General features: G+C 24.9%; 1 protein-coding gene across 3 annotated transcripts; it reads left to right on the forward strand.

Moving 5' to 3' along the window:
- On the forward strand, positions 1-26,995 carry LOC145835678 (signal peptide, CUB and EGF-like domain-containing protein 2). 3 transcript variants are annotated; one of them, XM_082943370.1, is made up of 20 exons: positions 1-135; positions 699-797; positions 1,233-1,364; positions 1,903-2,022; positions 2,467-2,643; positions 2,872-3,015; positions 3,128-3,256; positions 7,578-7,694; positions 11,685-11,807; positions 12,034-12,291; positions 13,471-13,560; positions 14,636-14,731; positions 15,275-15,511; positions 15,776-15,931; positions 20,161-20,352; positions 22,928-23,080; positions 23,922-24,125; positions 25,327-25,470; positions 25,957-26,036; positions 26,347-26,995. In XM_082943370.1, the coding sequence occupies exons 1-20, from the start codon at positions 9-11 to the stop codon at positions 26,506-26,508; spliced, it is 2,940 nt and encodes a 979-aa protein (XP_082799496.1). In that variant the 5' UTR covers positions 1-8; the 3' UTR covers positions 26,509-26,995. The 3 variants fall into 3 exon arrangements, with proteins under 3 accessions (XP_082799496.1, XP_082799497.1, XP_082799498.1); XM_082943371.1 differs by having other exon boundaries at positions 2,887-3,015; XM_082943372.1 differs by having other exon boundaries at positions 699-758.

The following is a 26,995-nucleotide window of genomic DNA, read 5'->3' on the forward strand; positions in this document are numbered from 1 at the left end:
TTAAAAGTATGTATAAACAAATAGTAACGCTATTATCTGTAGTTTTGTTGGTTTCTAGTCAAAGATCACAAAGACAGAATAAAAGCAAGTTGACAACGAAAAGAAGAGGGTATAAAGTACAGAAATTTCAACACTGTGAGTTTATAAATATTCTTTTTTTAAATAAAAACATATTGATCATTTTTTTATTTATTACGATTTAAAAGTTTTGTATAAGTATTGCAGGTTATTTTAAGCTGCAATGTGATCTAAAGTGTTGTAAAAGCCGTAATTTTACAGTAATACGCAATCTTTTTATTTTCAAACTTATAGCAACCTGTATGAGGTTTAGTACTTGTAACTATCGTCAAGTGTCAAAAGAAAATTTATAGACAGTTTTTGTTTTTATTTTTCAAAACTTTATCTGCAGCGATTTGAATACCGGCATCAAAATATTGTGAATTTTATTAAAATTAAGATATACAATCAAAGCTTATTTCATTTTATTGAGTTTTCATGAAAAATACTTACCTTAAGTTTTTAGTTTAAATACAAAGAAAACTTAAATTAGCTTTTAAGTGCTAGGAAAAGCTGATTATCGCTATTGTAGTTAACATAAGTTATTTTTAAAATACCAAACGTACATGTAGCTACAAATTTATAAAAACGTTTTTATATTTCTGTTTATTAAATGTATCCAACAAAAATATGTTGTCTAGATGATTGCACGAGGAAACAAGAATGTAGCCAAGTTTGTGATCAAAAAAAAAATTGCAAGTGTCAGTTAGGTTTCCAATTAAAACTAAGTAAATGTATAGGTTAGTATTATTTAAAAGGCAATAACTTTAACAATATAGTAGATTATTTAATAGATAGTTAAGACATTTATTTTAGGTGTAACTTAAATTACTAAATTAGTTTATCTTTAGAAAATATTTTCTAATAAGTATAAATGTTTTAAAGTACAAATTTACTCGATATTATACTATTTTTATAATATTATGTTCGATATACATGAGCTTGTTATAACATATTTATATTAACAAATAGTATTAAACAGTGATGACTTTATTTTTTGTTATAGACAAAAGTTTTTTTGTTAGTAAATTAGTTTGTACAGAGATTATTTTAGTTAAGTCCTTTACAAACTTTTTAAAAGTTAAATACCAACTAATTTAAACTACTAAACCCGAAAAGTTTACAGTTGAAAACAAAACTGAAATCAAGTTTTCTAGTAATAGTACTTTATTTAGATATCAACGAATGCGACATAAGTAATGGTGGCTGCCAACACAATTGTTATAATCTTATTGGTTCTTATAGATGCGATTGTTATAAAGGTTTTAGAGTTGCCTATGACAAAAAAACATGTATAAAAGAAACAGGTTGGAAAAACTCAACAAAAAATCAATTTTCTTAAATATTTTTGTTCATACACTCAAAAACTAGTTTTTATGATAATTTATATGTCATTATTTATTTGCTTTTACAAATCAATTATAAGTAGTTTTTCAATGACTGACGATACAAGTTAGTTTAATCTATCAGGCTTCACTGTTCAGTTTCAATGATGTATTTAGTGTAGCATTTCTTAGTATTATAGATTCAATGATAAATTTTTAAAATTTTATTACAGTACAATGTTTCACTCGTTTAAAAAAACGAGATCTTCAGTTGTTTAAAATCTTATTCAAATAGAATGATTCTATTTGAATAAGATTTTAAACAACTGAAGATCTCGTTTTTTTAAACGAGTGAAACATTGTATTGTAATAAAATTTAAAAAAATTATTATTGAATCATTATCCTTTTTAAGTCGAGAACTTTGATTGCAACCTTTAAAGCAAAAAGTACGCAGTATTATAGGTTTAATACTTTTAACAATAAACCTTTTTGATAATTTCTACGGATAAAATTTAACAGCAAGATATAGACACAAGTGTAAAAAACGTGGGAATTGCGATCACTATTGCCGGATCACGAAAAAAGGAAAGTTATGCACATGTTATCCAAATTTCTTCAAAGTACAAAATAGATGCATAAGTATGTTTTCTTTATAAATTCTGGGATTGTGTTTTACTATGTTGAAAAGCTTTTAACTATATCACTTTTGTTTATTTTTAATTTAAATTTTATAATTTTTATAGACTTTAACACTAGTCTGTATAAGGTTTGTGTTGTTTAAAAGTTAAAGCTAATTTAATAAACAAACTTCACGTCTATGCTTTGTATACTTTGTATGTTATCTAGTCTTTTTTAAATTAATAAAACAATGCCATTTTAACTAGATTCTGTTTGAGCAAGTTTTTATTATTCAACTGAGGATCTCGTTTGAATTATTTGAAACGAGTAAAACATTGTTTTGACAACAAAATGTAAAAATTTAAGTTGATTATTCTCCTTATAATTAAATCGTATACTTTTACTGTGATCTCTAAAGTAAAAAGTACACGATGCCATTTTAACTAAAAATTAAATGGATTTAAGGAAAATGTAGTGTCGGAAATGGTGGGTGCGAGCAAATATGTAGACAAGATGAAAGAGGTAATGTACAGTGTTCATGTAAAAATGAATACACTTTAAAAAATGATGGACAAACTTGTTCCTTATTACCAAAATTGCCTACCACAGCCCTTTCAACAACAACTGCTGTATTTACTACAAGTAATATTTTGCCTTTAATATGCGGAATACTAAACAATAGGTTTTATTGTTTGTCAACTATAAGCTATTTAAATAAATTTACTAACGCTTAAAAAAAGTTTTTGAAAACTTTTTTTTCAAACAACATAATAGTGTTTATCAAGTATATTTAATAAATAAAACTGCGCTATAACTAATATTAATTTTAGCAAGTTAAATAAATAAGTATACTTAATATAAGTTTTACAGCGTTTACAACAACAGTAGACCCTGATAATCCTTGCTCTTATAAAAATGGTAATTGTAGTCAAGGTTGCGATAATGCCCCTGGAGGTCCAAACTGTTTTTGCAATAAGGGATACAAGCTAGCTGCTGATAACAGAAGTTGTGAAGGTTACCTTTTCTTGTTTATTATCTAATTCAAGTATTAATAAAAAAATACGCTTTTGTTAGCATAGTTATACACAATCTTAATTTTGAAAAACCTTTTAAAAACTATTCATAGATACAAATGAGTGTCTAAACTCAGTAACGAATATGAACTGTCATCATAAGTGTATAAATTCAGAAGGTAGTTATCGTTGTGACTGCAATGAAGGATATAGACTGGAAGGTGATCAGTTGACTTGCGTTGGTTCGTAATTATTTTAAGTTTTGTTGAATAACAAACACGAATGAGTTAATAAAAAGATTGTTGATTAACAAAAAGTATCTTTCGTATTTTACTTCAAACAACTTTAGACTTTAAAATACTTTTTTATATAGTGGTAACTAGTTTGTTTTTAAATAAGTTTTTTAGCTCATAAAATTTTTTAAACTTAATAGTATGAAATAAAAAATTGTTCAGTATTTTTTTTATTAATAAAGTAAATGAATGCAAGCTAATTTTAAAATTAAAGTACAGCTATATTTTCTTATAGTTTACAGTTTACTCTGATTAAGCTTTTGTTGATAGTTATAATTTATTATATATAAGTAAATCCGGTTCTTTGCACTAAAATTTTTAAACTGTAGATTTTATTATAGAGTAATACAACTATCTGTACTTTTCGCTATCTAAAAAAGTGTTCAATTTATACTAGAGAAAATAAGCATTTATATATAAATTGTTTTGTATATTTTTTAGTTTAAAAACACTAGTTGTAAACGTTTAACATTTAATATGTATTATTGTTGGAAGGTTTTTTGTCGTAAGTAAATACCATTTGCAACTTAAAAGTAAAATAATTTTATTCATTGTTAATTCGAATTTTTTCGTCTTACTTCCATATAGGTTTTTCAAGAATTGAAGATGAATTAATAATTAATTTTGCAATAAGTTTGTAACTTGTAATATTATGACGTAAACGATAAAATATTTAAGATTTAAAATGTTAATAACTGTAGATAGTAGGTATGCTAACTAAAAAAAATTTAACAAAGTTATAACAAATAACACTTAAAATATTTAAATTAATATATACTTCAAACTGTTCGTTTTCCATTCAAAGTTATTTGTGTACTTAATACAGGGTTTTCTTACACAATTACGATTGATTTTAAATTATAAAGTTTACTTGTTTTTACATTGCTTTTAAACTTTAAAATTGTCATAGAAATTTGTGTTTTGGCTGGGTTTGCAGTTGTAGATATGTTGAAATATTGCGCTGTTTTTGTCGAATTCTTTGTGGTCTTCGATTCGTCGGAAAAGTTGTTTGGATGTCTCTCCCACGTAGGAGATGTTCAGAGCAAGTATATTTATAAATGACATTCGTATCGAAAAGCTTCCGAGCATTTCCTTTTGTTGTTGAAATAGTTGGACATTTTTCTGCTGTGTATGCGGGTTTAATTTCTATGTTGTACTTTTGGAAAACTGATTTTATACGTTTTTGGAACTTCAATGAGGGATTATTTACGTAAATAGTCGTGAAACAACGAAAGTTTTCATTTTCTTGATTTGACTTGGTTTTGCTTTTAGTTGCTTGATTTTGTTTAAATGTAATAGTGTCACATTTGTAATCTTCTAAAAAGTTATTGATTTAGTATCTATCAACTGTTTAGGTAATTGAATTTTTTGATTTCAAAGAGCTCTTTCTTAAATGTCAAAAATTTAGAACTAATGTTTAGTGCTATGTTTAAATAGAAATTTATTAACCCTAGTATCCAAGCTTTTGGACAAATACTTGTGTATTGCATAATTAAATTAGTTTCGGTTGGTTTTTTATATACACTGGCTTGTAATTAATTCTTAATCTTTTTTATTTCTGTGTCGAGGAATGGTAGTTTATTGTCGTTGAGTCTTTCCAAGGTGAACTGCAGATTAGACTGATTGTATTCATTTTATTGTAAAAGGTATCTAAATCATTGTTGTTTTCCATAAGGACAAATATGTTATCTACGTATCTTGTGTAAAAAAGGTTTTGTTATAATTTTAAGTAAAAAATGTCAACAAATACATGCATCTTTTTATTAGGTACAAAATTTTTCAAAACACACTTATCAACTACTTTTATGTTTATCTTAGCTATAAAATATAATATCAACATGTATAAAATCTAGATAATCGGTTCGTTATAATGAGTATAAATAAAAAATGTGGAATAAATACTGTTTAGATAAGATTTCGGTAAAAATTAAATACATAAGACTTTTAAGCCAAGGTAAGTAAATAGGAAACTTGAGATGGTAAAAGGATTTACTTTTGGAACATTTTTTACTTAATAAAAAAATGCAATGCATTTGTCGAGATTTTTGATTAAAATTTTGTACCCCAAAAAGTGTTATAACTTTGTTAAATTTTGTTTAGTTAGCATATCTACAGTTATTAACATTTTAAATCTAAAATATCTAAATCTAAAACGTCATAATCTTAAATCTAAAACGTCATGATATTACAAGTTACAAACTTATTGCAAAACTAAGTACTAATTCATCTTTCGTTCTTGAAAAAGTTTTATGGAAGAATAATGAAACTACTTTACTTTTTAGCAAATTGTTTATACTTTAACATTTAATAATTAAAAGCTTTAGTAAAATAATCAGTATTGCTATTCAAATACTTAGTAAAAAGACCTTACCGATCACGAATAGAAATAGTATTAAATTAATAATGAAACATTTTCGTACAAAAAATCAATAGATTAAGCTATAAAACTATAATTTATATAAAACATAAAACAAATTGTAAAATTTTTCAGTTATAAGAGAACAGTTTTTGAGGTAAAACATTTCAATCAACAAAGTACAGCGTTTTTGTGTCCAGACAAAAATGAAATATAATATTTTTAAATTACCTATGAAAGTGTCATTTTGCGCTGAGATTGCAATCGCTCGGCGTAGATTAGTTTCGGAGATAAACAGTATGTCAATCAATCTATTTTGAACCTATTCGTCTCACAATTTGTTTTTCAACTCAAGTTTGATTGATTATTATTTTTCGCTGGTACTTTAGCGAGGACATTATTTTAGCACATTTAAGGCTGTTTTGTTATAGTGTTAGATAAGTGTTGTTATTTAAAGAAAAAATAGTACGTTTGGTATAATCATTAAAAGTGCTTAAGTCGTTTTGTAAACATATCTATTAGCATAATTATCTTAATAAGCATTATTTTTTTAACTTATACAACGGATAAGCCTTGGTTATTCTTTTAAATCAAGTTATTTTTGAAACTGAAGCCTCAAAACTTACTTTTAAAATAACAATAAAAAGATAAAGTATACTATTTGAGTATTCTATATGTTATTGTTCTACAAACTAAGGTACTTATAAACTTAAATGCATATGCTTTATTAGTTTTAAAAATAATGTGTTGTTTTAACAAATTTAAGTTGCTGTTCACGTTTGATAAAACTATTAACTTTAATAAGAGAGTTAGAAATTTTAAAAGTAACTTAGTTGAATATTATAAATAAATAGCACTTTATGTAGTTAACGTAAAACTTAGTTTTTGTTACTTTATGTTATTTTTGCTATGCTTTATATAAGGTATTTAGACATATTTTAAGAAATATTATAAATAAAACTGTTTATGAACGCAACTAATTTAATGACTTACGACACGTTTCGCTGCTTTAAAAATATTAACAGCGAAAGGTCGTAAGTCCATAAAGTATTTTCGTACAAAAACAGTTGTTTTAATTCTTTAATGGACTCTGTGTGTTTGAGTCTTCAGAACTTAGCGCCGTATTACGTTATTGTATTTTAAATTCTAAGTACCTAATTCTGTTTGTTTTTTTTCATTTGCAATAATTTTTCATGTTTTTAAAGTAGAAAACACTTACAATAGTAGTTATTTTATGTCAAGTACACTGACTGTAAAATGCTATTAACAAGCTATTAATAATTTTTATTCTAAAATACAATAAACAATTTTTTTTTAATCCAAAGATGCTAAACAGTAAAGAAAGAAAAAAAAACAAAAAAAAATTAAAGATTTTTAAGGCACAGTTTAAATTAACAACATATAACTGTAATTAAATAAAACAAAAAAGTTTAAAGCATACCTTATTACGCATTATTTTATGACACTTCTTTTTAAAAGTACAAACTTGAAAAACTTACTTTCATTTTATTCAAGAAAATGTTTTAAACTTTATATAATCCTTTAGTATAGAAAGTTTCATTACTTTTCTAATAATAAATAATGAAAATAGGTTTTTCTTAAGTATTTAGTATAGTTTTTTAAACTGTTTATTACTTTTTTAAACAAAATGAGATTTGTTTTTGTTTTTATAATTTACGTCGTACCACAGCTTGTTCTACACAAAAAAATACAAAGGTTAAGAAATGATAATGCTTTTTTTGTTCTTTAAGTCTACGATGTTAAAACAATTTCTCGAAAATTGTTTATAACCTTTGTTTAGTACTTCATCATTTGTAAGATACAAAAGTAGCATAAACTAAACTAATAAGTTATTACTTAAAGACTTTTTTGAAAACGAAACTATTTTTAGTAGTATAAATATTTTGTTACTAGATATAGATGAATGCTCTTTTAATTACACATGCGAAGGAGCTTGTAGAAACACAATTGGAAGCTATTTGTGTGAATGTGACGTGGGATTTCAACTTTACTCCACTAAAAGATGCGGAGGTAAAAGTCTATCATACTTAACATTAAGTTTTATTAAATGTCACTTAGATTACTTACAAATATACTACCACTTTTAAAGACGCTACAATCAGTAGCATAAAGTGAAATATATATGAAAGTTAAACTTATCAATTAAATGATCTACCTAAAGAAAAAACGAAAAGGTAAACAAATTATAAATTTGCTTTTAGCAAACAAAAAAATCGTGAGAAACCTTTATTTTTCTCCTCACTATTCTTGCCGATGCCGGCTTAACTCTCGATACGCGTTAGCGAGCACATACAGAAGCGTAAAACCATTTGAAAGGCCATGCAAGTAAAAAGAGCAGTTATGTCTGACATTTTCTAACTGATATATTCATTTTACGTCCAATTGTATCCGGTTTCTAATTTGTTTCGTCTGTTCTATTTTTTTAACTTAATACACATTTTATGTATCAAAACAAGCCTACTTAATGGCGTGGGAAACAGTTGAATTTTTTTGAAGTAGACAGATTAAAATATTGTTGCAGACGATAAAGTTCATTTTTAGCTAAAAGTTTAAGTAAAACAATACTTGTTAATTTTAAGTTTTATACTTACAAACTTATTAGAAATATTTTTTTTAACATTACATAAAACTTTATTCCATATAAAATTTTCACACAGTATTTTGCATTTAGTAAATTTAATTGAAAATGTAATTAATGTAAACTAACACTTTACGTATATCGATAAAAGAATATCGTATAGATTTTTTAAACTAGCTAACATGTAAGCTGTTTCAAATTCTTTAAAAAAAATATTGCAGTTTAAGCTAGATTTTTAAGCTTAAATATATTTAGTTATTTCATTTTCTATGTCTATAATTGACTTAATTTTTTTTTGTTTTAGTAGTAAACTCTTCAGCAAAAATTTTCATACCAATAAAAAAAGCGTTTACTATGTTTAGATAAAATCTAACAACGTTTCTAAAAACGCCTACTTGTAATTTTTTTGTCCTAATTATTCGTCTAAATCGTATATATACTTCTTTAATTTTGGACACAATTGATTGCATATACTAATTTTTCTTCAATATCCTAACCGTTTTTAATAAAGATGAGTAACTTTTATTTTAATTACTAAACTAAATTTAAATAAATAATTAAGTTTTTATTTTAATATATTAGTTTATCTTTATTGATTTCTACCATTTAGCACAAAGCTGATTAACTATTATACACCCTTAGAAAAAATTAATAAAAAAAATTAGAAAACCAAACCACAAAAAAATACTTTAAGTATTTTAAAACTTAAATTCGAAAAAAAAAACTGTAAATTTACAATTTTAAAAATTGTAGTACTATATATGTCTAAAAAGTTATACTAGTTCAAAAATTTCAACATAACAATGCTAAAGTTCTATTATAGGAAGGTTTTTGAACGTATTTATATACCATTTGCAACTTAAATTCAAAAGATTATTCATTTAGTTTTTTATATTTTATTACACAAAGCTTTTCAAAATAATATAAGATTTCTTTGTCAAGTGATAAATTTTAAATGAAATTTGAAAAAAAATTTAAAGTGAATAGCTTAAAAAATAATTTTAAATTATGACGTATGAATGAATTAAAATAAATACAAAAATTAGAGTTTCAGTAATTAAAACTAAAGGTATGTTTATTAATCGATTGTTAATAATCTTGTTTTACCATTTAATGCTACTTGCGTATTTAAGTTAGGTCGCTCTTCCTCAATCAATATTGATTCCAGGCTGTAAAGTTCGCTTTTCTTACATCGTTTTAAAACTTTAGAATTTTGAACAATGTTAAAGTTTTGACAGGATGTGCAATTAAAAAGATGTTCAAATATTGCGCTGTTTTTACCTGTTCCGCAGTGGTCTGTAATTCGTCGGAATATTTGCCGTGATGTTTCTCCAATGTAAGAGATGCTCTGATCTGCAGAGCAGGTATATTTATAAATAACATTTGCGTCAAATACTTCTGAGCATTTACTTTTGTTGCTGAAGTAGTCAGAAACCTTTTTGCTGGTGTAGGCCGGTTTAATACTAGTGTTGTGTTTTTGAAATATGGATGCTATTAGTTTTTGGAATCTTATTGAACAACTTCCAACGTAAACTGTTGTGAAATAATCGTAGTTTACGGTTTCTGTTATCTTTTCGTTTTGTTTAAATGTTGAATTGTCGATTTTGTGAGCTTCAAGAAATTTGTTGATTTTGGACAATAAGGTTTATTGGATACTGATTCTTGAGTAATAAATTTTTAATTTTTGTAAGTTCATCTTTAAAAGCGGTAAAATTTAAGCATATATTAAGCGCTCTGTTTAGATAAAAGTTTATTAAACCGAGTTTCCAAGATTTAGGACAAATACTAGTATATTGCATTATTAGACCTGTGTCTGTTGGTTTTCTGTACACATTTGTGTGTAGTTGGTTTGATATTTGTTTTACTACTGTGTCGAGAAATTTGTTTGTAATTGGTAATTTTCTTTTGATGCTACAAACAAATGTAGCATTAAAAGAAAATTACCAATTACAAACAAATTCAAAAACAAAACCTCTATTCTACACAAGGTATGTAGATGATATATTCGTAGTCACACAAGACCAAACTGAACTAACAAACTTCTATCATGAAATGAACACTCTACACCCAAACTTAGAATTCACTTTAGAAAGATCTGTTGACGGAAAACTACCGATTCTCGACACTGAAGTAAAACAAATATCAAACCAACTACACACAAATGCGTACAGAAAACCAACAGACACAGGTCTCATAATGCAACATACTAGTATTTGTCCTAAATCTTGGAAACTCGGTTTAATAAACTTTTATCTAAACAGAGCGCTTAATATATGCTCAAATTTTACCGCTTTTAAAGATGAACTTACAAAAATTGTAAATTTATTACTCAAGAATCAGTATCCAATAAACCTTATTGTCCAAAATCAACAAATTTCTTGAAGCTCACAAAATCGACAATTCAACATTTAAACAAAATGAAAAGATAACAGAAACCGTAAACTACGCTTATTTCACAACAGTTTACGTTGGAAGTTGTTCAATAAGATTCCAAAAACGAATAGCATCCATATTTCAAAAACACAACACTAGTATTAAACCGGCCTACACCAGCAAAAAGGTTTCTGACTACTTCAGCAACAAAAGTAAATGCTCAGAAGTATTTGACGCAAATGTTATTTATAAATATACCTGCTCTGCAGATCAGAGTATCTCTTACATTGGAGAAACATCACGACAAATATTCCGACGAATTACAGACCACTGCGGAACAGATAAAAACAGCGCAATATTTGAACATCTTTTTTATTGCACATCCTGTCAAAACTCTAACATTGTTCAAAATTTTAAAGTTTTAAAACGATGTAAGAAAAGCGAACTTTACAGCCTGGAATCAATATTGATTGAGGAAGAGCGACCTAACTTAAATACGCAAGTAGCATTAAATGGTAAAACAAGATTATTAACAATCTATTAATAAACATACCTTTAGTTTTAATTACTGAAACTCTAACTTTTGTATTTATTTTAATTCATTCATACGTCATAATTTGAAATTATTTTTTTAGCTATTCACTTTAAAAAAAATTTTCAAATTTCATTTAAAATTTATCACTTGACAAAGAAATCTTGTATTATTTTGAAAAGCTTTGTGTAATAAAATATAAAAAACAAAATGAATAATCTTTTGATATTAAGTTGCAAATAGTATATAAATGCTAAAGTTATTAATTGCTGACTCAAAATTGAAATAAACTATTGTTACAAACCAATAGTTTCTAAAAATAAAATATAAAATACTTCTGTATGCTCTTTCTTAAGTTCTTTTAATAAAGTCTAATATTTTATATAAAAGTATTTAAACTTAGTAAATGATAATCAAATTATTTATTTAATTTAAAAAATTTATAAACTTTATATTGTTAATTTTCCTCTTTATAAAAACAACAAGTAAAAGATCTTTAATTACTAAAAAATTAAAGACATAGATGAATGTGCAGTTTTAAATGGTGGATGCTCACACGAGTGTGTTAACTCAAAAGGGTCTTATCAGTGCAAATGTCCAAGTAACTACACACTGCATGCGAATTTACACGACTGTGTTGGTTAGTTAACTGTTTTAGAGACTTTTTAATACTTAAAAGACTTTAAAAATTTCAGTTGTTTGAAAAGAACTTTATAAAAATTTAAGTGAACTTAGAAAGTGTTAGTTTTTTAAAATCAAATTAAAATCTTAACCATTCCCAACTTTAAAAAACTTACTTTTTTAAAGAATAACTTAAAAATCTAAATTGTTTTAAATACGTCTTTATAGTTAAAGTTTGTAAGCAGATTCTTGTTATCTTGAGAGGAATCAGATGGAACTTCAATCTACCAAAATTATAAACAAGATAACGACGACAAAATTATTCGAGATAGACTGCTCGACAGACTCACGATACATTCCAAGGCCAAAAGTAGGAAAGGGAAAAGTTATCAATTTGTTTACCTTAAGATGCGGAACAAGAATAATTAAAAACCCAAAGTATCCAAAAAAGAAAAAAAACAAAAGGATACGCGTTACTAAACCTCTGAAGGCGAAATGTTTAGGTTGTTTCACTTTTCTATTCCTAAATTATACTTTAACCCTTTTTATATTGTCTCGATTGCTAAAAAGCAAAAGAGACTTAAAATTAAATAAATGTTAATTTTTTTGAATTATACAAAGTTTAATAACATATCAGAAAAAAAACAGTCTATAAACGTAAATTGATTTCACATACCTAGTTCTACAATGCACGAAAAATGTACTTAGTCATGCCTTTTGTAACTTAGTATAGTACGAAAACATGTGTTGCTCTAATTTTGTGCTAAAATAACTTAAATTTTTCACAAGTTTACATACCGTTTTTAAAATTTATACAAGTATAATAATTTTAATGTTTATTAAACGGCAATAAAAAAGCGGTCAAAATAACTGATTCTAAGACCTGGAGTACGAAAAAATATTTTGGTTTACTAATTTTACGCCTCTTGGATACAGTTTAACGTCTTGTCCAGAACTGTCAAACAATATAATAATCAAAATGTTAAAATTAACAGAGAAATTTTGCACTTTTAATCTAATATTTCAATTTTATTTTGGTTTTCAATTGCTTTAAAAAGTTTTTGAAATAACATTAGTTTCTTAAAAGGCTATAAATCTGAAAACGTTTGGCATCGTAAAGTTCAAACACGGCTATTTTTAGAATTAATTATAACTAGGTAATAAACTCTTATCAAAAAAGTAAAAGTTGTAGTTATCTTTTTAAGTACAAAATCATTTTTAAGGCTTTGCTAAGCAAAAACTAGTGTTTTTAAATCAGCAGAAATTTTTTATGATACATCACATCAACAACTATCAATCTATCATTCACTTAATTATAGGAACTTAAAAAACAACATGTTTTAGACTACATTAAACGTTTGTATTTTTGTGTATATTATTTTTCTTAAAGCGATCAAAATATTAAATCTTATTCTGCATTTTTGTTTCTCTTTAAAAATACGTTTTGCTTGTCATTCACATTTATAAATGGAAAAGAATAGTATAAATACCATTACGCGTTAATTACGTCATAATGGTTAGCGTGAAATTATGTCACAGCAGGATAAATACAAGATACTTGTTATTTTCTGACATTCTTTTTATATTTAACTAAATTATAATCTAGTGCAAAAAAGTAGTGTGTTAAGATTTAGAACAACATAAAAATAAATTTGCGTTAAAATATATAATAAAAAAATTAGGTTCTAAAAACGTAATAGTATTAGAAATTTATTTACGAGTGAAAAATTGCCAACTTAACGACTATACGGCCAACTACAAAAGAAAAAAAAGTTAGTTGTATTAAAATTTTTACAAAATAGACTATTAATTTTTTATTAATAACAAGTTTTCAGTTTAAAAAGTTTGTCTTTATACTTATCTTAACAGTTTAATAACCTTTGCGTAGTCTATTATTAGTAATATTTTAAAAATAAATAAAGCATATAAAAATACTTTGATCTAAACTTTCCAGCTTAGACTAAAAAGTTTTTAATGGAATGTGTATTTGAAAGTATTTGCCTGCGTAAACTTTTCGGACTTTACCCACAAACGGTCGCTTCAGTACTTCGTACTTAAGCCCGCTTGGTTAGATCACAACAGCGGTTTCTCGCGACTGTTCCTGCCTGATGAGTCCTAATTAGGACGAAACCGGTTGTAGGATTGTCTCGGATGCTGTTGTTGTTGATCGTGCGGTCAAGTTCATTGTTTATATTTGAAAGTACAAAGGTCTAAATGGTTTTTTACATTCATATATAAAAAGTTGTTGAAACAAATCTTTCAATAACTAACCTTTAAATTCTAAAAGTAAAATACTTATCCAATTAAGTGAAAATGTTGTAAACTTATTTTAAACTGAATTAGTTAAGTTTCAGATATTTATTAGTATTGCTAATTAACCTAAACACTAAACACAGAAATTGAAAAAAGAAAACATTGTATTTACAAGATGGCCACTCAACCTGGAATCCTGAAAAAAACCTAGAAAAACCTGGAATAATGAACAAAAATCACTAAAAAACTTGGAAAAATATAGATTTTTAAACATGTTTTACATGTTTAGTAGTAAAACTATGATTTTGCAAGAAAAATGTATTATATAGATAAAAAAAATTATCATCATCAAGTTTTTTTTTTGTTAAAAAGTACATCAACTTTACAGTATCTTTTTAATTTACTTATGCTGTTTAACACAGTTATGTGCCTTAATTTTAATTTTAAACTAAAAATAGACCAATGAAATGTGTACCTTCAAAAACCTGGAAGAATTTTTTTAAAAACCAGTGCTTACCTAGTAATATTTACTATAAGATATTATATAAATAGGTTTTATCTTTCTTTTTTAACGTTAAATATAACTATTTTCAGGCAAGGCTGTAGAAGTAAAATCTGTTTTAATTAAATGCAGAAAATTACCAAAAAAAACTACATTGTCTATCGAACTTCAAATGTGGCTAAGCAATGGTTTGTTTGACACTTTTAATAGTTTATCTTATTTAATAAGTAATTTTTAGATACCAATATCGTTTATTAAAAAAGATATACATTCCTCATTTATTTAACATAATTATATAATACTGTTATGTTCTTACATTAAAAACTTATTTATTGATTAAGCGATGTTTTAAGTATAAAATAATGTAAATATTAACTGTGAACAATATCTTCTTATTTTTACTTTATTTTTACTTTTAGCGTAAATTTTCCATTGTATTATGTTAGTTCTAAAGTAAGAGTTTTAAAATAAAAACAAACTCCTAACTTTTAATTTATCTAAACTCTTAATTATTAAGTAGTTAAAATATTTATTAAAAGATACTTACTCTCTCTGATTCATTATTAACATCTATAACTATTGGAAAGTGTATCTGGGATTATTTACTTAAAGTGATTTTACTTTCAAATAAAAAAAACATTGAATAATGAAAATGACAAAAAGAAAGTTACTAAATTAATAGCAGCTTAAGCCTAAAAAACTTGTAGCCAATTAACTCTTTTATTTTGTAGAAACACGTCAACCAAAGAAGCAGACAAAAAATAAAAATACATCAACACCTATTTCAGATTTTAAAAGACTAGCAAGAAAATTAATTAATTTATTAATGAGAAAAAGAATACCTTTGTTGCTTTCAGGCCATAAGTTAGCACTTACAACTAAATCTTCGTCACCGAGGCCTCATTGCGGCTCCGGTTACCAAAGATTGCAGTATTATGACAAAAACAATGTACCCCGTTACAAGTGTGGTTAGTCTTATTTTATTAACCGTTGATGTAAAGCTTTTTTATATTTAATTTTTAAAAAAATGTCCTTATGTATTAGAGTCTTTTAAACTTTGAATATAGTTACAAAACTTTTATATTAGTTTTTTTAGGCTTTATAAGATTATGACATGTAAAATTGTGTACAAAAAACAAATTTGTTTATAAATAAGAACTAAAAAAAAACTATAAACTGAAGTGTACTTTTTTCTGCTGTTGTAAAAGTATAAACAATTTTAATACTTCTAGAAGTCTGTGGAGTTGGTCGATATTCAAACAATAAAACGTGCAATGCGTGTCCAAATGGCTATTTTCAAGACATAGTTGGCCAAATATCTTGCAAAAAATGTCCTCCTGGAGAAGATAACAAAAGTACAGGACTTACTTCGTATATGCAATGCAAAAGTTTGTGAAGTTTTTAAACTTGTTAGTAAATATTAATTTATTATTTTTTTTAAACTTTTAGCTAAGAAGTATAATTATTCGTTTTTATTATATAATTTTTTACCGGTCCTTTTTGAATAATTAAGTTTTAATAGTTTAATAATTATTATTATAGCTATGTTTCTTAAATAGCTAACATGTGAACTATTGTTTATGTAAGCTTTTAATTCATCAACAAAAGCAAATTCAGTTTACTTTTATCTTACACAAAGAAAGTTCGATAATTTTTTCTGGTATTTAGATTGTCAAACTATTGCACTAAATTGTCCAGCATTCGTAAATTAACTCTGCAGCGGTTTCATTTTTAATAGTTATTTAAAATAACTCTTTAATTTTTCACTTTTTTTAATTTTTGACTATAAAGTAGTATACTTAAAAAGTAGTAAATAAAATTACTTTTGTAGTAATAGTTCTTTAAAATAAGACTAATCATTATAGTACATGAAAAATTAGCACCGTATTTCTTGGTCTAAGATAGTAAAATAAAAAATATATATTTCAATCATAATACATTCAGCTTTAAAATGTGTTCCCTATTAGTTTGACTAGACGCTTATGTGATCGATAGACCGTGGAAGAAATGAAAGTAGCAATTTGAGCAAATATACACCTGCATACTAATGTTATAAATGTTACAAGTACAAATGTAAACTTGAAAAGAATTAACCGGATTTAACTTTTGCTTTACGCAACGCTCGAACGATAATTTATAATGACTGTCACATTAAGCATAAACTTTTTTATTTACGTGTCATTAAGCTTTAAATCAAAAATCTTTAACGTACATTGTTATTTTTACACTTCTAAATAAAACCTTTTTTTTTACTATTTTCAGTTAGTTGTAGTATAAAACATTTAAACCAGAAGTACTAAATTTGATATTTACTTATTTTTTTTAAATAAAAATTTGAGACAAGAATTCATTTTGCAGATTATTTTATTTTTGTAAATTTTTCAATCTACCCTTTTCAAAAGTTCTTGTAGATAACTAAATAGATTTTTGTAAAATAGTAAATTTAATAAAATTGTAAGATTATGCGTCATAACAGGTAAATAAAATTGTATGTACTATCAATGCTATTATAAAGTTGTTTAACAAAATTTAAAGTATAAAGCTTAAGTACGAGAAATTGAAAGCATTAATAGCAATTTTAATAAGAGGAAACAGACTTATTTAAACTTTCTTTAAAATAAAATTAAACAATAAAACTTACTAGCGAATTTAAATAATTTAAACAAATTAGAACTATAAACAAATTTTCTTTTGCATAAATTTGGCTTATTAGTTTTTATAAATATAGATTGTAAAACACTTAAATGATACATGTTACGTCCTTTACAAACAATTGAAAACATATTATCGTTATAGTTTTTTGCGCATTCTAAGTTATTTAACAAATGTTCACCTATTGCCGATCGACTTTTTATTGGCTTGTTTGTCCCATAGATCATCAATTTTTTTAAGGCGTTGGTCACATGTTGGTCCCTTCTTATGTGGAATCGTTGCGAAGTTTTCCCAATATACTCACTATCACAGTGGCATTTGTACTTATAGATTATGTTGCATTTTTCTGGATCAGGAGTGAGGTATTTAACAATCCCGTTAAGGGGTCTTCTGGTAGAATGAATTATTCTTAGATTTACTGCCCCAAAAGTGTTATCTACGGTTTCTAAACCTTGGTTTTCAAAAAGCTTAGCTTCCTTTCCTAAATATAGAAGTCTTAGATTAGTCTTAGTGAGTATATTGGGAAAACTTCGCAGCTATTCCACATAAGAAGGGACCAACATTAGATAAGGTTTGTGTGCTGGCACTTTGTTATATTCATAAGCCTATAAATAGAATAAGTATAAAAAGTGTAAGATGCCTAAAAATAATATAAAAAAAGATGTTGAAGTCTTTTTTAAATCTGAATTCGGTGTATGATTTTTTTTTCATTTAGTTTTAAGTGCATTTTTAGCAGTATATAACGTTAATAACCATTAAATAATATTCTAAATGTGACTATCTCTTACAAAACTATTATACCAAACATGGACAAAAGTATTTAGCTATAGGTCAATTATCTTTGTACTGTAAGTCTAATAACTAAAAAGACTAATGATATCTAAGAAGGTTCAAGGTTAACCTGAAAGATACTTACTAAAAAAAGGTAAACACAGTAAACAGATTTTTTAAGTATAATAATCTTTTATGTTTAAAAATTACGATGATAATTTATTTCATCTAAAGGTAGTTTCTACTGAGTAGGTTTTTAGGTTCTAATGACATTGATTCAATCTAAACCGCAGCAATTACTAATACATTTTAAACCATTTGTAAAACATTAAATCTAATAATTTCTTTTTTTTATATAATTGAATTAAGCAAGTCTGTGATAAACTGTTTTCAGAAATGCTAAATAGTTTAATCATTAAGTTCTACTAAGTAGGTTTTTAGGTTCTAATGACATTGATTCAATCTAAACAGCAGCAATTACTAATACATTTTAAACCATTTGTAAAACATTAAATCTAATAATTTCTTTTTTTATATAATTAAATTAAGCAAGTCTGTTATAATAAATTGTTTTCAGAAATGCTAAATAGTTTAATCATTAAGTTATACATTAAAAAAATTGTTGATCTATCTGAAATATTAGCAATTTTTTATATTTATTTTAATGACATAAAAATACTAACATAGCATATAATTTAAGTATTTATCTTTTGTGTAGTTTTACATGATTTATCTCGTAATAAATTAATTTGTAGGTATATACATTATACGCATTTAAAATTGTTTAAATTGAACGCTCATAGTGGATAAAAAGTTAACTTTTTCTTCTGGAAGCACAAAGACTTTAACTTTTATCTTTTTAATATATACCAAGTTAAGACGCCTGAGTACGATACTTTAAGCCAAACTTTTATAACATACTTTTTAAGCCAAACTTTAAGCGAATAAAACTTATTTACCATTTATTTTTTCGTTTATGTTGCTCTAAGTTAAATGTCACAATATTTTTAATTAAAATTTGATTTTTTAATTACAAAAAAACTAAGTTTTTAAAGTAAAAAAAAATAAATGGCACTAAATAATTAAATTAAGAAAGTGGTGTGTATGTAGCTCGATAACAAAAAGTCTTTCTAAGCATCAGTTCTTTTGAGCGTTGATTTCTTTATAAAGCTCAGTAAACTAACTATATGTGATTTTATATGCTTAAAAGTAGAAACTTAAGAGCATTAGAAAATTGAAATGCTTTTGATCAAATAAAAACCTTGAGTAAGACTTTACAGATGTTGTTTATTGATAACATATAATCTAAAGTTTTACTCGATCACCAAAGACTTTTTAATACCTTTTTAGTTTTACTACAAATAGAAATCACAACACATAATTTGTTTAGAATAGACTTTCTTTTAAAGTGTTAAAGCTCTTGGTTATACTCTCATAAATAAAAAAATAATTGTTTAAATTTCAATAATTGAATAAGTTTTAACTTTAGTATAGACCTTTATTTTATTTGACGCCTAATAAACTAAGCCAAGGTTTCTATAGACCATTTTTATAAGCATTAAATTGTTTATGTATATTAACAAACTTTTCTATTTCAATAGTGTTGTTATCAATTGTAAGTATGCAAGATATATTTATATTTTTTTATTTAAAATATATATAAGTTAGACATCAAAAACTCTACAAAGCTTTTATTTTAACCAATTACTTTTGCTTAAAGTAATTTTAAATAAAATAGAATCTTTGTAGATTTTTTTGACGTAAAATTTCTATACATTTATAAATGATAAAGAAAAAAAGATACAAAGAACGGTTGGCATACCAGAAAAGTTTGTGAAACTTAAAAATTTATTGTGTAATAAATAATGTTTGAATAAAAATATAATTTAGTTCCGATGATTCAGTTGAAGCTTAAGTACGTAAAGGAATTGAAAAATACATTGTTACTTAGGTATTACATAAAAGTTGTTGAACATAACTATTTTTTCATTTTCATTTTTACTAATTGACTAAATGTTTCCAAAAAAATGTATATTTTTTAATTAATAATCGTTAAAATAAAAATTGTTCAAAAGAAACTACTTTTACAGAAAATTACGTTTAAACTTAAATTTGTTAGTAAAAAAGTAGATTAGCACAATCATAGATATGCAGGACTTCTTTTTAGCAACAACTAAAAGTAATAAAACTTCAGCCAAATGTCAACCTGGACACTTTTCAAAAGATGGTCTATCGCCATGTCAACCCTGTGATTGGGGTAACTACCAGCCAAATAGCGGTCGATTGTCATGTGAACGGTGTATTAGTGGGGGAAGACTCCTCAACACATCTGTAAAAGCAGCAACTCACTCAAGTCAGTGCGAGTACAGAGGGTATTGTCAGAGAGGTATGTTTTCAAAAGCACTGAGTTTCGTATTTTTAAAATATAAGCTTAAATATTTTCAAAATGATGTAGTTTGGTATTTGAATATTTCAAAAAGTTTTTATAATTAATTCCAATTGCTAATTTTGGAAAACTCTAGCTTGCGAGGTTTTTTAACTAAGTGTGTACTTTTTTATAACGTTAAAAAAGCTTTTTTTTTCAAACTACAATTAGGCCCATAACACTATTTATCGTTTAGTGATGTATACTAAATTTTGATCATACAAATAGAACTAAAATATTTAGTCGGGGGTCGGCGGCCTCTTATAAGTCAAGAATAGTTTTTCAAGAAAAAAACTGCTCGTGGACCATACTATATAAAAATTAATCTTTCATGGACTGGATTTATTTTAACATTTTTGGTAAGCAACATGAATTTACTATTTTTAACCAAAAATATTATAAAATTAAAAAAATAAAGCCCGGTTTTTTAAGAGGCTGCCGACCCCTGACTAAATATTTTAGTTCTGTTTGTATTCCAAAAAATAGTTTATATCTTATAACGATAGTGTTTCTAAAAACATTACTTTTCATTTACAAGTTAAATGTTAATGTATAAATATAAATATTTATTGGTACTAATTAAAGTGTTTATTTTTTATGAAACTTTTTGTTTTAATTATTTGAAAATTTTAAATATTTGACTAAAATTTAAAACCTCTTACCATCTAAATACAAAACTAAAAAAGTTATTGTAAATAGTTTTTTTGTAATCAAAAATTACTTTTCTACTTTTTATGTTAGTTTTTTACAATTTTAATTTAATAAAATCTAGTTTTTCACTAATTTTTACAATCATTAAAGGCTAGTTTTCCAATTTTTTAGTAAAAAATAAAGATGATTAGTAAAACTTTTGTTAAAAAAGTTTTATATAAAAAGACCTTATCAGAAAATCCTGATCATTTTATGTACCACTGTGTATACTTTATGGTCAAATATAGTATTTTTATAATTTTTATTACCCGAAAGAAACTGGAATGTTCCAACTTTTTAATAGAACATACATAAGTCGAAAAAAAATCAAGTAATTAGGCAAATATGAGTGTTAAGTAATATGCATAAAATGTTGAGCTAAATCAAGTTTATAAAACATCTGCAATCTATCATTTTAAATACAACTATCAATTATACTAACTAAAAAAAATTCCACAGTGTGAACTATTTTACTTTTTAATTTATACGATCAGTATTGTTTTTTGGAAGCATTATGACTTGATAACAGTATTGTAAAATAGATTTAAATATATAGTAAACTTTTCTAACACGAAATAACATAGTCTAACATATTCAAACAAAATGTATATAGTTAGTATTGAATGCAAACTTAAAAAAGCTATGCATAAAAAAAGCTTATGTAAATCGAATTTGAAAAGTCTATTAAAACTAATTTTGGCTTGAAGTTGTTCTTAAAAGCTACTTTAATGATGTTATAACTGTTTTGCTTGACTGTAAAATAGTTAAAAACCTCTACTCAACATAAAGTGAACAAACAAAGTTTATAACTATTTTTAATTTTTTCAGCAAACAAAGCACAAAACGTCTTTTTAAAAAAAGATTGAATTTCAAAAAAAAAAGAAAAATCATATTTGGTATAATTGTAGGAAAGCTTTTTGTTTTATTTGAGTAGAATTTGCAACTTAAACCTAATAAAAACTCTTACTTGTTACACTTTCGATACAATAATTTTATATTAATCAAGCTATAATGAAGTTAAAACAATATTCTACCTTAACGTTTTACTTAATTTTTGCTTAAGATTTTACGACGTATATGATTGAAGAATTTTGAAGTCTTACTAAAAAAATAGCAAAAAATAAGTGATTAATAATACTTAAAGTTGTAAATGGTATCTTTGTTTTTAGTTAAAATGTAATTATTGTAACAAAATACGTTTTATGATGCATACTTAAACAAGTAAAGTGTAACTATACAAAAACTAAAAGCTTTAATTAGCAAACAAACAAATTAGTTCTAGATTCAACGATGGGAAAGGTCATCGATTTGTTATAAAAACAAAACTTACTTTTATGTAATTCTTCCTAGAATGTTAACCTTATCTCTTTATAAACAAAGGATTTGCCCTTTTAGTTTAAATCGATAAAGAACTTGTATTGTGTATAACACAATAAACTTTGTACCAATACGAACTATTACAACGAGAAAAGTTACTGTGTAAAAATTACAATAAAGTCTACTATAAATTAAGATACATTAGGTTTTGTATTTTAGAAAATATAACTTTTTATATTAATTACTTGTTTTGAATACTGCTATTTTGGATATTTACTATTAGAACTACCCACTATTGAATTTTTTTTTTCATCAAATTTAGTTAATACCCAAAAAGTATGTTAAATTATTTTATTTAATGCATAAAACTTCTAATATAAAATTTTCCTTATGAATTAGATTGAATTATAGGGTTTTTTAATTCCTAAAAGTTGAAGTTTATAAAATTCTTGATCATAATTTTCTAACCCCATGTAAACTACAACATAGAAAGTATATCTTATATTGTCAATATTTACTATAATTCTAGGTCAGTATCACGTAGAATTTTCTAACACATTTTCATGTGATATGTGTCCTAAAAATTTTTACCAGCCTAATGAAAAGGAAGATTTCTGTTATAAGTGTCCCGGAAAAAGCGAAACACAACGAGCAGGAAGCACTTCTATTCACGACTGTAAAGGTTTCAAATATTTAAAATGAAGTTAATAAAAAAGTTCTTTTTCAGCAAAAGCAAAGATCTAAACAAAATATTCTTTTGATACATAGCTTTAAAACGTCTTTTAAAAGTTTATACTTTAACTTATTTAACTAAAAAAAGTATGATTTGTATCTAGTTTTTTTGTTACTAACTTATTTTATCAATAACTATTTACGTTACAGTACTAATATTTTACAATTCTTTTAGAGTTTTGTAAGTATAAAAATAAAACTTTGTTTCAACTTTTAAGTTTAAAACTTATATTCATTGGAAAAATAGTTAGGATACATATAAACAATTTATCTTAATATGTTACATGTAAATGATATAAAATACAAAACCATATGTGAAAACATGGCTGCTTAGAATGAAAAAAAATTGCTGAGAATAGTTTCGCTGCTTATTGTAGCTTTTTCAAAGCAAGCAATGTTTCTTTTATTTTATTTTTTTTTAAGTTTCTTTTATTTTTTGGTTCTTTTTAGTTTTCGATGTTTTTAGTAAGATTTTTTTTTTTCGTGGTATCTCGTTATATATAAAACATAATTTAATTTCATATAAAGTGATATGAGTATTTAAATTTGCGTAAACGTTCAAATTTAATTAAGTAACTTTCACCTTTTGGATTTCTGCTGTTTTAAGTTTAACATTAAAAGTTTCAATGGCTCAGTGAAAGTTGTTTTTGTTCATTAAATCTATTTTTTTAAATGTATAAATTAGTTGATGAACCAATTTTCATAAAAATTAAATTTAATTAAATTAAATTTTTCTAAGAAGTTATAAAGTCAGATATCGAGAGGGATTAAAATTAGTTTTATTTCATTAGACATTCGATGTGGTGGAACGATGACTAAAAAAATGGGAGTGATAGAGTCGCCTAACTTTCCATCCAATTATTCCTCAAATGTCAATTGTGAATGGAGTATAGTTGCTCCAAGCAATAGAAAAATACTAGTACTTATACCTGAAATGAATATATATTATAACGATAATAGAGGCTGTGAAGATGTTTTATCGCTTGTTAAGAATGGTAAGCAGATTGTTTTATTTTTTTATTTTCAGTAAAAGATATACAAACCATAAAGATTATCTTTTACACAAAAAACAAGCTATTGACTAAACATTTACAATTATTAAAAAAAATAGCAGAAATTTCTGAAAAACTGTATTATTAGACTTACAGATATAATTTAGTTCAAAACATTTGTAGACAAAAAAGTTACATTTAACTCTCGATTTATGTTAATTGTAATTTAAAGAAACTATTATTTTTTAAATCATCTATTTAGAAAAATCAATTTTGTTTTAGAAATTTTTGTTTGTATTTATTCTGAGTTTGTAAATATTTTTCTTAACTAAAGATAGTTATTAGATTTTATATGTACTATAAACAAAACTTTAAGGAATATTTCAATTTAATTTATACTTATTTTTTTGAGTTTTGGAAATTTTCAAAACTGAAAACGTACATTAAAAGTAAAAAGAAACTTTTAACAGATATAATATAGTTCATGTAAAAATAAGTTTAGATAAATGAGTAAATAAAAATATTTAATATTTAAATAATTTAAAAAAAACTATAGAAAACTAACTTAATGCTGTTTATTTAGTCTTTAAAAATCATTTTAATTTTAGTTAGGTAGCTTTCATATATACTTGTTTTTAAAGTTAGTATAATAAGTTTGGATTAAACTTGTTTAAAATAATATTAAATCTTGGTCTTTTACATACATAACTTTACTAGTACTTATTTTCTATAAATACAAGCCTAAGTTTTTTAGTTTGATTTTTACGATTTGTATCAATTTTATTAAAGCATAAGTTTAGAGTATTAAGACTTAGTTAAGTTTAGAACATGTTTTGTTTTTAAGCGAACAGTCTTTTTAAACTGATTATAAATTATTAGCAAATAAATAGTTTTAAACCGCATTTCCTTTTTTTTCAAGTTTCTTTAGTATAAAAGTGTTATGTTTTAATTAGAGTTTAAATTAACTGTAGGTTTACACTTGATGAAAGATTATTAACAAGCCAAAAGTTTTAAACCGCATTTCCTTTTGTCACAATTTTCTTTAGTATAAAAATAAAGCTCTCTGTTTATTTATTTAAATAGCTATACAATTTAGTTGCATAGTAAAAGTTCAAGATTTAGATGTTAGTGTTTAATTAGTTTTCTATACCATTAATAAATGTAATGTTAGTTTTCATTGATTTAAAAATTTATCTTAAAAAAGAAAACGGTGAAAGTCTTGGATATTGCCAAATGTTTAATTCTCCTTTGGTGCTTGCTCAAAATACTTCATCGTACACTATCACTTTTAAATCTGATCATTCTAATGAAGAGTCTGGATTTCAAATATTTTATGTTACTTATGAAGGTTATCAATTTTTATGAATATATAAAGAAACTATAATATTTGTTTTAATCTATTTTTATCTATATATTCTTAAAAAATTTTCGTTTTAATAGAAAAACTAGTTATAAATAATATTGGTTGTTTAATAAATGTTTTTCTATAAACACTTCTAAAACATTTTTATGACTTAATGAGTAACTGAGCTTGTTTTTTAAAATAAAATGTGCTTTAAAAACTAAAATAATCTATTTCCAAATCAAAAGTACCTTGCAAAAAACAAATTTTGTGTAAAATAATCTGTGTTGGTCGTTTAAAGTAAATTTATTTGTTTGTCCAACATGTTTTTATCTTAAAATAATTTAAGCAATTTGAATATACTCAACAATTTCATGACACTGTATATTTTAGTAAAATATGATATTATACTTAATTTTTACTTTTTATAGCTGTAAATATTTATTTTAAACTATATGGGTGTACACAAAATAAAATGAAAAAATATTTAAGCGGACTATCATGGGCTTGTGTCAAACATAGTAAATGACGGAAAATTAAGAAATCCTGATTACTTTCAGTACATTCTTAAAGTGAGCGTTTCTAGATAATTTATGTTGTAGTTATTATTATTACTATCATTTTAAGATTAAAACACAAAGCTAATTTATATATACATAGTTGTATTTAATATCTTATTGTTTATATAAAATGTAATAAAATTGTACTATATTTTGCTGTTTTATAAATTTTCCTTTAAAAATCTTTGTCGGAACTTGTAAGATATTTAAAGAATATGGGCTTTGTAAAATAACATTTATTAGTTAATAAATAATATCGTAGTTTTTTTTATACTTTCAATAAATAAACATAAAAAAAATCAATTATACTTTAATTTTGTAGAAACCTCGTACCAGGCAAGCATTATTCGATGTACTTTCTTCTCCAATTAAGTACTTTAGCAAATCTTATTATAACGATACAGTAACGCTAGACTTTTTTCCACAAAAGTTCAAAATGTTTTTAAAAGATAAAATTCAAAGCGTTCTTATGCCAATATCATGACTTGCTCAGCCTGCACTGGCATCTCCTTTCAAAAAAGAGAAGAGGTATATGACAACTAAAACCAAAACTCAAATTTAAAAGCTGTTAACTAGTTATTGTCGATGATATTTGTTCAATGACTCTAGTATCTGTTTTTTAAACTCCTTGAATGATTAATAAGTGTATAGCTTTTTTCGAGCATAATAGATTTTTTGCTGATACTTATAATCAAGGTAATTTTTAGTGTAGACTGCAACAAAACATCAATTATAACATAAATATGGTAAAAACTTAAATATATTTGTAAACATATTAGAAATTAAGCTAAAAACTTTTCACTAAATAATAAGAACACAATTATCTTTTAGTCATTACAAAAATAGTAATTTAAAGACTTTTTGTAATATCAACTTGCCTGAGTAAAACGCTATTGTTTCTTTTTAAATTTTATCACTGCCGTCTTAAAATATTTATACTTTTAATATAAAATAAAAAAACGATTGTACTC

This window comes from Thalia democratica, chromosome 5 (genome assembly GCF_965202585.1).
Source record: "Thalia democratica chromosome 5, ktThaDemo2.hap1.1, whole genome shotgun sequence".
NCBI lineage: Eukaryota > Metazoa > Chordata > Thaliacea > Salpida > Salpidae > Thalia > Thalia democratica.